Source organism: Petaurus breviceps, unplaced genomic scaffold (genome assembly GCF_028583685.1).
Source record: "Petaurus breviceps papuanus isolate PSGF00001 unplaced genomic scaffold, PetGlider_PUasm1.0 229, whole genome shotgun sequence".
Classification (NCBI taxonomy): Eukaryota; Metazoa; Chordata; class Mammalia; order Diprotodontia; family Petauridae; genus Petaurus; species Petaurus breviceps.
In genome coordinates, this window is record NW_027185903.1 from 13,154,970 (window position 1) to 13,166,670 (window position 11,701).

Sequence of the window (11,701 nt, forward strand, 5' to 3'; positions counted from 1 at the left end):
CTGTCTTCTTCTTCGTATGGGGTGAGCTTCTACATTAGAAGACTCCTCATCTAACCTTGCTCCATTCTCCTCACACACATTCTCCTGGAAGCTGTCAGGGCAACTTTGCCCAGCCTGTACAAAAGCTGCATGCACATTCGTTCTGCTAGTTTTTTGCTTCCTTTTAGCTATATGAACAGTAGCTTGCTCCTGGACCACATGAGTCCCTCCAGTTTGGTCTTCTGAGTGCTGTGACACAGAAGAATCCTCAGGCAAACCAGCTGACTCCCTAGCCATCCGAGCTCTTTCCTTCAGCAGCTTATCCCTACTTTTACACGTAAGGTGATAACTTGTTAGCAGCACCCAGCCTCTCCTGCATACTCCTGCCAGTTCTTTGCCTGGTTCTATGGGTATTGCTTTGAAACATCTTTCCAAATCTCCAGGTTCTCCCTCTTTTAGCCTTGGTTCCCAGTTTTCACAGGGCCCTGTGCTTTTAGCCCATTTTCTGGCTAGAGAGGAATAAGGCAAATCCTCCCATCCTGGAATAGCCATTTCTCCCTCTAAAGCCCCACTGCTTCCAAATAGAGGCCTGACATTTTGTGATCCCATCCTGTTCGTGACGCCATTTTGTAGCAGCAAGCACCCCAAGCACGTCCTCAGGGTTTGCTGCTCATACAGGTTCTTGGATCTGCTTTGTTAAAGGAAAGCAACTAAAGTCAGACATATATCGTTTACCTTGTTCAGGGGAAAAAGGTCAGCACCCCGAACTTCAAAGCATACAGGAAGAATTATCAAGACAGAGACAGATCAAGTAGACAGATTTCCAAACCGTCCAACCATTACATCCATACCCAGTCAACATCTGGGTTTCAACATCTGGGTTTTTTCAAAGCCGGGGGACTCTCAACAACGGCTTCCCAGAATTAAGATCAAATCACAGAACACTTCTCAAAGTGAGTCCCCAAAACAAAGCTACACATCAGGGCTTATATAGCCTTCTCCTGACTCAGAGAATGTAACAACCTTTTGGACCCACTGGCCAATCAAAAAGTATCTACTGAAAAACAAGCCTTCCACCCCAGGCTTCAGGTGCACTTTAGCCTAGGGGCAGGGAAGATCTTCCAAATTTGCATTCCCATTACAAACCCCAGCTGCATCTTAGTTATATTTTTTTTCCTTTGTCTTTTGGAGGGGGGTAGGCAGGGCAATTGGGGTTAAGTGACTTGCCCAAGGTCACACAGCTAGTGTTAAGTATCTGAGGCCGGATTTGAACTCGGGTCCTCCTGACTCCAGGGCCAGTACTCTATTCACTGTGCCACCTAGCTGCCCCTCTTAGTTACATTTTTGAGGGGGGAAGACAAGGCAGTTGGGGTTAAGTGACTTGCTGTAATGGGAAGGGGAAATTTGAAGATTTTCCCTGCCTCTTAATAGGCCTAGGGGGCAGTTTGAGGACTTCCCCTGCTGTGAAGATAAACTCTGCCCCCTGATAGGCTGAATGTAGTTACATGGAGCCTGTGGTGGGAGGAGTTTGCTGAGAAGCTGGTAGAGAGCTAGCCAGACAGTTGGAGACAGCTGGGGACAGAGGAGCTTAGGCAAGGAGATAGAAAAGGTTTGTGAGTAAATACTGATCTTGTATTGGTTTGTGGGAAGGCTAAAGGATGGCATGACTCAGCATCATTATGGCTTCTGAATATCTTTGGTACTATCATGGAATTGGCTTACTGGTTTTGGGATTGGGTTTTCTGGTGTCTAAATAAATCCTTTAGCTTTATCCTCTATCTGGAGAGTTTGACATGTTTTGCAGTTGAACATCACGTGATACTTATAGTCGTGGTCTTTATAGTGATTGTGGGTGATATAAATATTGCATTGGCACTACACTTGCCCAAGGTCACACAGCTAGTTAAGTTTCAAGTTCATATTTGAACTCAGGTACTCTTGACTCCAGGGCCAGTGCTCTATTCACTTTGCCACCTAGCTGTACCCCCCTCCCCCCAGATGCATCTTACAGGGAGAAAATTCTTAAGGGACTGACAGAGAAGGTGCCTTGCAGGCATGAGTGACATCCAGAGCAAAGGAACGGAGATTGGAGATGAAGAAGGAACAGAGAAGAACATTTTGACTGGATCACAGAATGCAGGACGATGCAGAGGTAATGTGTAATGTAAACTGAAAGACAGATTGAGGCCACGTTGCATAGGGCTTTAAAAGCTAAACTGAGGATGGTATATTTTATCCTAGAGGGAGTAGGAAGCCACTGGAATTGGCTTCATAAAATAATCAAGGACTTGAGTTGGTGAGAAACTTGAGGAAGGGAGGTCAATGGTAAGGCTGTCACAAGACAAGAGGTGATGAAGTGCTGAACTAAGAGGGTAGCTATGTAAATGCAGACGAGGGAATTGGATGGGAGAAATGTAAAAGCAGAAGTGAAAAGATTTGGCAAGGAATGGATGTGTCCTGGTACATCTGTAGAGGGAGTTTCATCACCAGGAGTTCCTTAGACCAGTAAAATCACAGACACAAAGCACCATGTTGGGGCTACTCCTGCCTCCCCCCTTCCACTCAAAAGAGAGTACAATCTAGAACAGAAATAACTTTTCAAAGAAAGACTAGTTGTGCATATTTTTAGTTTATTCCCCTATCTGAAAGTAGGTGGCTGTCTCAGATTACATAGAAGTCCTTTTGACTCTATTATTCAATATACTGTCCATTCTCAAAAAAGGGATTTCAGAGTCTGTATAGTTCTTCGGTTAACATGTGTGGGGAGATTATTTTCCTCTTTTCTCTTCAGACTGGATCTCCCTATCTTACCCAGGCTGTAGGTGTAGCAGCCACTTGGGCCAAATCCCCTCACTGATTAGCAAGGATGCTTTGTCCTGCTTCATTCCCTACCTGAATGCCGAAGGCAGCCTGCCTGATAGCTTCCTGCTCACCACCTGGCACCAACACAGGGCTGTCAGTCCCGCTGGGGCTCAGAACTCCTGACCTTAAGCTATCCACCGGCCTTGGGGACCAGCGATGTGTGACATCAACCCGTGTCCCCATCTTACTGTTTAATGGTGAATCCCTGGGGGGATGATTAAGTTCAACACCTCCCAGGCCCAGTGCCCAAGCCTCTCTCCAGGGCTCTGTCCTCCCGATCCACGCCTTGCACTCACCTGAGGAGCTCGAGGCAGGTGACCAGGGTCCCCGCCTCTCCCCCCACCTCCATTTAGATAAGGAAGGGAGCTTTGAGGTTATCTAACCTAACTCCCTCACTTTACAGTGGAGAGAAATTTAGGCACAGAGGAGTTAAGCAATTTGCTTGAGATCACACAGGTAACTAGGTAAGAGCGCCAACATTAGAACCCAAATCTGGATCCCAACTGCGCCCCGCGCGCCCCCACCCCGCGCGCCTCCCGGAAGCCGGGCCTGCCCGGGCCGGTCTCGGCGCCCACTGGAATGCTGCCCGAGCTCCTCCTCCTCCTTGACCCAAGGTCGGTACTGCGGCTCCAGGCTGGCCGCCATGGCGGAGAGTGAGCCGGGCTGCAGCAGCCCCAGCACGTCTCTGTCGTCCCTCAGTGACCGGAGCCGCCTAGAGGCGGCGATCCTGAGCGGCTGGAGGAGCTTCTGGCAGTCGGTGGGCAAGGAGAGGCCAGGGCACGGCGCCACGCCGGTGGACGACGAGGAGACCAGCGCCCTGACGAGGCTGCCGGTGGGTGAGGGAGGCCTGGCCCGCGAGTGCGCCTGCGCCCGCGGGGAAGACGGGGGAGGGGCGAGCCTCCGGCTCCCGCCCCGGCTTGGGGTTGGAGATTTTGGTTGTTTGGTCCTGCGGGCCTCCTTCCTCCCTCCCTCCCGCCCCGGCACTTCTCCTCCTGGGTCCTTTTGTTAATCACCAGCATTGATTAAGCTCCTGCTGTGTGCGGGGCCCTAAGCCCGGCCCTGGGAGACCACAGTGAAGCAGCACCCCCTCCCCCTCCCCCTTTATAAGCTCTGAGGCCAGCCTTCTGTTCAGGTCACATGACCTCGGGATTGACGGTTCATCAGTCCCACAGCACTGATTAAGTCCCTACTGTATGCCAAGCACCGAGCCAAATGCAGCTGCTACCAAAGTAATAAGCAGCCTACATTTGTGTGGCACCTACTATGTGCCAGGCACTTTGCCAAGCCGGTAGGTGCTGCTATCCCCACTTTACAGGTGAGGAAACTGAGGCAAACAGGTTGTGACTTGCTTTGATAATGATGGTGGCCATAGCCCTGCTATATGCCAGGCACTGTGCTAAGCACTTTTTTATTTTATTTTTTTTATTGTTTAATTCTTTAATTCTTTAATTTGTTTGTTTCCTTTTAGTTTACAGGATTCAATTCCACAATTCCTTGAATTTCACATTTTGTCCCCCTCCCTCTCCTCCCCACCCCCATGGCATCTTATAATCAAGTATAGGATCTGTAGATACTTTCACATTATACAATGGTCAGGTTATAAGGATGGATTGTACCAGCTGGGATGAAAAATGGTATAGAGGACATAAAATCAAATAAGAGAACGAAAAAGATCAGGTATTTTGCTTCCACCTGGATATAAATTTAGTTCTTTCTAGTTCTTTCTCTGGATGCACGTTTTTCTCTCCATCATGCGTCTTTTGGGATTGACTTATATCCCTGCATTGTTGAGAAGAGTCCAGTCTATCAAAGTTGGTCATCACACATACGTTGTGTCTGTAATTGTGTACAAATTCCTCGTGGTTCTACTCTTCTCACTCAGCATCAGTTCTTTTAAGCCTCTCCAGGTAAATATGAAGACCGCCTGCTCCCCGTTTCTTATAGCGCAATAATATTCCATAACATGCATATACCACAACTTGTTCAGCCATTCCCCAATTGATGGACACCCCCTTAATTTCCAATTCTTTGCCACAACAAAAAGAGCTGCTATAAACATTTTTGTACATATGGGTCTTTCTCCCATTTGTATGATCTCTTTGGGATATAACCCTAGGAGTGGTATTGCTGGATCAAAGGGTATGAAAGTATTTATAGCCCTTTGGGCATAGTTCCAGATTGCTCTCCAGAAAGGCTGGATCAGTTCACAGCTCCACCAACAATGCATTAGTGTATGTGCTAAGCACTTTTTAATGATCTCATCTGATCCTTACAGCAGTCCGGGGGGGGGGGGGAGTTTAGTCTTGCCCTACTCTTCCGTGACCCCATTTGATGTTTTCTTGGCAAAGATATTGGAGTGGTTTGCCATTTCCTTCTCCAGCTAATTTTACAGATGAGGAAACTGAGGCAAACATGCCCAGTGTCACACGGTGTCTGAGGCCAGATTAGAACTCAGATCTGCCTGCATCTAGGCCCTGCACTCTATCCACTGTCACCTAGCTGCCCCATTTTTTACAGATGAGGAAACCGAGGCAAGCAGAATTGTGGCTTACTATAATAATAATAAATATGATGATGATTAGCATTTATGTAGGCTCACTTTGTGCCAGGCACTGTGCCAAGCACTTTTTGGGTACCTCATTGGATCCTTACAACCACTCTGGGAAAGACGTGCTATTATTCTCCAGACTTTACAAATGAGGAAACTGAAGTCTTGACCGAGGAGATGGAGTCTATAGGGCCAAAGGAAGAAGGAAGAATATCTCAAGCTTGGGAGAAGTGATTTGCCCAGTGTCAGACAGCAAAGAAATGAACTTTGCCATCAAGAAGTTGACACTCTATTGGGGAAGACACAATAAGGCCCCAGACATACCCCCTACAAACACATCTACATTCCAGGCTTCTCTGCTCTTAGAGGCTGCAGTTTCTACAGGAGAGGCTTTTGAAACTGCAGTTACATAAGTATGTATATGTATATAATAATGGCTACCAGTTAACATAGTTTTAAGGTTTACAAAGTGCATTTTGCGTAAGATTTCATTTAATTCTCCCTGTAATCCGCTGAGGTAGTTTCTGTGACTATCTCTATATTACTTATAAGTAAACTGAGACTTGCCTAAGGTCACACAGCAAGTATCTGAAAAGCAGTATTTGGACTTGGCTCATCCTGATGCCACACCCTGTACCATCTGCTAAGCAACACTGACCTCACTCAGAGTAAATAAATACAGGGGAATTAGGGAGGACAGTAGTAGTTGGGATGATTGAGAAAGAACCTTGTAGCAGGTGCTGCTTCAGTTTAGTCTTGAAAGAAATGAGAGATTCTTTGAGGCTGTGATGAGAAGGAAGAGTATTTCAGACATAGAGGAAAGACATTTCAAAGGAAAGATGGAGTTTTGTGTGTGAAGAACAGGGACAAGGGCAATTTGACTGAACTCTAGGGTGCAGCTTCCCCCTTCACATCCCACCTAAAATCTCACCTTGGAGTCAGTACATCAGCCATCATGATGTCATTGGTCTTCAAAGAATGAAGGACGAACAACAAAACCCCACCTTCTACAGGAAAGCCTTTCCTGATTCCCCTTAATTCTAATTCCTTTCCTGTGTTGATTTCCCCCAGTTTTTCCTATATATAACTTGTTTGTACATAGTTGTGTGAGTATTGTGCCACCCATTGGACTGTGAACTCCTTGAGAATGGATACTGGCTTTTGCCTTTCTTTGTGTATCCCCATTGCTTAACATGATGGTTGGCACACAGTAGGAGCTTTAATAAATGTTTGCTGACTGTCCCAAAAGTCTTAGTGAAGTTTTAAGATTTAATAAATTATACAGGGCATCTTGATTAATGAAGTTGGAAACAAAGTTTGGGACCATATTTTGAAGGGTTTTAAAAAACAAACAAGTTTATATTTTATCCTACAGGCAATAAAGAGAACAACTGTAGTTTGTTGAGTGGGGAGTGAATGGTCAGATCTACACTTAAGGCATATGAGTGAGAATGAGAATGGGGAGAAACTTGAGATAGGAAGACCAAGTAGGAGGCCATTGCAATAGTCTAGGCAGAAAGTAATGAGGACCTGATTTAAGTTGGCAGATGTGTGAGTACTGAGAACAGAGCCGATGTGGGAGATGTGGAGGTACAAGTGACAAGATTTGAAAACTGGATTGCATATGTGGAGTAAGAAAGTAAGTTGAGAATAATGCTCAGATGATGGACTTTTATAGTGTGTTTTTTTTAAAAATAAAGTAGTATTGTGTTAAATCATAATTGCCTTTGACTTATTGTTAGATTTCTGCAAGAAAGACTTAACAGAAAAGTACTACAATTTAAGGGTTGGAAAGATCCATAATGAGAGTGAAAGAGTGACAAATTTTCTCCACTGGAGGAAGAAAAAAAAATAGATTAAATCATAGAATGAGGGATTTGTGTTAGACTATGATATGTTATAGTTTCACTAGAGAAGCAGCATGCTGTAGGGGATAGGAAAGTTGGCCTTGGAGTCAGGAAGGACTGGGTTCAAGCATTGCCTCTGATACATAATAGTTTTGTGACCTGAAAATCACTGAACCTCGCACTGGTAATTCTCTAGGACCACGAATTACCAGTGATGCCGCCCATCAGCATCTGTGGAAGAGGTTTCTGTACCAGGCAGTTCTTTGTACCTCAGTGAATAAATGAAATGATAGCTAGAGACCAAAACAAAAAATTCAGCTTTAAGGATTAATGATGTTTGGTAATCTTACAGTCCTATAATTCCTTGATTGTTTTGTAATTATTTTTTAATCAAGTACACATTAAGCTACGATTTATTGAAGCTCCAATTTACCCACTTTCTTGTCCTTCTGTGTTTCAGATTTATGTACAGTTGTACATTATGTCATTTCTTTCACCTCATGATCTGTTTGAACTGGGAAGGACAAATCGATATTGGAATGTAACTGTACGAGATCCTATGCTGTGGAAATTTTTTCTTTTGCGGGATCTTCCCTCTTGGTCATCTGTTGACTGGAAATCTCTACCAGATCTACGGGTCTTAAAAAAACCCTTATCTGAGGTTATTGACAATGAAATGTATGACTATATGACAATGTAAGTATTCAGCTTCGTAAAATTAGAAAAACAAAACAGTGACTGCTGCTTCCTGTGAAGGCAATGTAGTATCATGCCAGATTTGGAGTCAGAGGATTTGAGTGCCATTCTTGACTACCATTTGCTAGGTACAAGTCCTTTAAGTTCTGTGGGCTTCAATTTCCTCATTCATAAAACCAATATGTTTGGATTCTGTTATATATAAAGTCCTTTTCAGCTCTATATTTATGATACCTGACGAGTCAGAAAAAGAAAGCTGTCTTTTTAGGATGCCTGTGGTGGGGAGACTAAAGTCAGTCAAACCTCAATAGTGGGATCGTTGGGTCAAAGGCCATAAACAGTTTAGTTAACTTTTCATACATAATTCCAAATTGTTTTCCAGAACACACATGGATCAAATCACAGTTCTACTAAGAGTATATTGGTATTCTTGTTGTTCCACAGTCTTCCCAGTATTGATTATTTCTGGGGGTTTTTGTTTGTTTGTTTTGGCCATCTTTCCTAATTTGCTAGGTGTGAGGTAACAGAGTATGACTTGTTGCTAACACCTGAAATACTTTTATTATATTGGTTTTTTAACTATTGATTTAACAAACTTATTGGCTGATAAACTTAAAATTCCTCATGAGATAGTCTCAATGGGTTAAGGAGAATGATAAAAGATACGTTATCATAAATAAGATGTTTTTCTTCTTTTTAATTTCTAGTTATGGCTATCTTAAACAGGTATAAAATGAGCTGTCCACATACCAGGAGACATTTGAAATCCAGTCGCCACATGTATGGAGCTGTTGCCTCTTTTTTGCAGTCATTGATCCTTCAGACAGAACCTCGATTTGCTATGTTTGGACCAGGTTTGGAAGAGCTGAATGTATCTTTGGTGTTGACCTTGATGTCTTACACAGATCTTTCTCCAATGGCTGGTTTACCTCAGAGGCAGATTGATGGTAATTTCCACATTCATCTACAGTATGTGAGAATTTGAATGCTTTGGGCTTGATACTACCATTGAGTAGGCAGAAAATTGTTCATTATTTAATGATAAGTTAAATCTTTGAAACAAAAGGTAGATTAATTTGATGCAGTGGAAAATCCAGTAGTACCAGTGAGCCAAAAGTAATTCACCTCAAAAATATTGAGATTTTTCTTGGAAGTTAATGAAAAGATAGCTTCATATAACATAGCTGAAGATTATGAAAAATTTACTGGTTAGCAGAGCATTTAATTTTTATAATAGAGGTCATAAATGTCATAGTTTAGGAAGAGTTAGCAACAAATATTTATTGAATTCTTGCTCTGCAAATCATTTTACTAGGTACTGCGGATATAATAGCATGCAAGACTTGGTTCTGACCCCTCTGGAGCTGATAGCTAGTTGATAATACAGGACATATAAATAAAAAGAGAAATAAGATCAGTAGAAACTGAGTGATATTTGCTTCCTTATTCCAGATCCTGTAGCAATAGTGAATGCAATGGCTTGTAGTTGGGGGACAGCTGGAAGTGGAAAGAACAGTAAAGAGTGACTTTCTTCAGGCAGTGATGAGGACCTGAACTAGGGTGACAGTAGTGAATGGGAAAAGGGAGAAGAAAGCATTGATAAGACTTGGTAATTAGATCTAGAGAACAAGGGGGAGGACAAAGGAGAGAGAGGTACCCAAGGTTTCAGGCTTAGGTACCTGGGGAAGTATTGTTGACAAGAATGGGAATGTCAGGAAGAAGAACTGGCTTTTGGAGAAATGGGATGCTGGAGTTTTTAACATGTTGCATTCATATGGAAATGTCTTTTGAAAAGGACTTATTCAAAAACCCCTCTATGCCCCTTTTACTTGCCAAGACCAGATCATCTCGTGCCATTGATCTCATCCAATTCTGCCTTCTCCAGGATCTTGCCCCTTGGGTCATTTATATTCATTATCTCTCTCTGTCTCCACTCTTTTTTTCTCATCTTCAATCTCTCCTTATCTTCCTCTCCTTCATCTTTTGAAATTTCTAGTTTCCATCAAAACCCATTTTAGAAGCATAGAAAGACTTACGGGAATGGTGCAAAATAAACAGATGCAAGAACAATAAACACAATGAATACAACAATGTAAATGGAAAGAACAATAACTACAATACAATTGAAAATGAATGTTGGAGAATTGCAGAAAACAAACTTGGCCTCATAGAAGAGATATGAGAAGATATGTCCTCCCACTTCATTCCTTTGCAGAAATGAGTCCATTCATTAGTGTAGAATATTGAATATGTTGTCACCATTTAAAAAAAAATGATTGGTTTTTCTGATTTTTTTGTCTTTGTCTTTTTTGAAAAAAGGATTCTTTGTTATTTAGAATAGCTCTCTGGGAAAGAGAAGGAGGGTGATACAGGGGGGACTTTAGGCAATGTAAAAACAAATTATATTAATACAGTTTTATCTTTAAAAATACTTTGCTTCTGGCATTGCCTTTTACATGAAACCTTTTTTGATCCTTCCAACTGCTAGTGGCTTTCTTCCCCAAACTATCTGGTATGCATTTGTATATATCCTCTATATTTTTGTACAGAATGTAAGTTCCTTGAGGGCAGGAGCTTTTGCTTTGGTTTTTGTATTTCCAGTGCTTAGCATAGTGCATAGCACATTTGTCATTGTTTAGTCATTCAGTTCTGTCCTTACTCTTCAAGACTCCATGGACCATAGCACAACAATACTGTCCATGGTGTTTCTTGGCAAAGACACTGGAGTGGATTGCCATTTCCTTGTTTCCTTTGTTCCTTTCCATGTTTAGCATGTAGTAGACAATAAGTACTTATTGACTGATGTTCTAGGATTGAAGAATTTTATTACTTTGCCACTTTTAATTGTACATGAAGTATAGAACTACTATTATTGCCTATGTTTTTACTAAAGTTATGATACATAGTGTGAGTTTCCTAAGCTTGAATATACCTTGTTAGCAAAAAGCCCTCAATAATACTCTAGATTGGGAGAGTTTTTTAAAAAAAATGGATCTATTAAGCTATGTTGCTCCCTTGTGTATGAGAAGTGGTGGACTTATATCACTGGAAAGGAGATGGAATAGTGAGAAAGAAAAAAATAGACAACAACCCGAGTACATTGGAACCCCCTGAAATAAAAGAACAATGAGAAGATCTCAGGTGCATTGGGGTGGATATTGTTCTGAGCATTTATGGGAAGACATAGACAAATATTTCATGGATAGTTTGTGCTCCAATTTCATATAAGTACAGTTATAGATCAACCAAGGCAAAGTAGTATGCCTTTTTAAAAAAGCTCCCTTAAATGTTAGAAGATTAAAGGCCTACAGTAGTGATTTGTTTAAAAAAATATTGACTTTTGCTGATGGGGCAAAAGAGTGGATATTTTGGTAGGACACATATTCTTTGAACTGTAATCAAATAAGTTATCCAGCAGTTTGTAGATTCAGTAGCTTTATACTAAGAAACAAACTTAAAAATGAAAATTTCCCTAACAATTGAAATATGATTACGTATTTTAAAAATTTAGTAGTGATACTGAGTCTAAGGAACAGTAGACTAGGAGTTGAAAAGAACAGAGTATCCTGGGTAAAGACTTAATAATTGTTTAACTTCTCTAAGTTTCAATTTCCTTATCTGTAAAATAGTACTTTCCAGGGTAATTATGAAAATATATATATAAAGCACTTTGCAGATTTATATGTGTTAGCTATTTTTGGTATATGTGTATATATATATATATATATACACACACACACACACACACACACACACACACACACACACA

The 11,701-nt window shown here is 41.9% G+C and overlaps 1 protein-coding gene across 3 annotated transcripts in view; it reads left to right on the plus strand.

Moving 5' to 3' along the window:
- The first annotated feature begins 3,408 nt into the window (after positions 1 to 3,408).
- The window catches only part of FBXO4 (F-box protein 4), a 20,442-nt gene continuing 12,149 nt past the window's right edge, over positions 3,409 to 11,701 (plus strand). The window contains exons 1-4 of one of the 3 annotated variants that reach the window (XM_069096232.1): positions 3,567 to 3,673; positions 6,930 to 7,028; positions 7,697 to 7,932; positions 8,659 to 8,879. In XM_069096232.1, coding sequence (XP_068952333.1) covers positions 7,014 to 7,028; positions 7,697 to 7,932; positions 8,659 to 8,879 — 472 coding nt within the window. In that variant the 5' untranslated portion in view covers positions 3,567 to 3,673; positions 6,930 to 7,013. Of the gene's footprint in view, positions 3,674 to 5,782; positions 5,803 to 6,929; positions 7,029 to 7,696; positions 7,933 to 8,658; positions 8,880 to 11,701 lie in introns of those variants that run through there. The other 2 variants (XM_069096234.1, XM_069096233.1) reach the window with 2 other exon arrangements.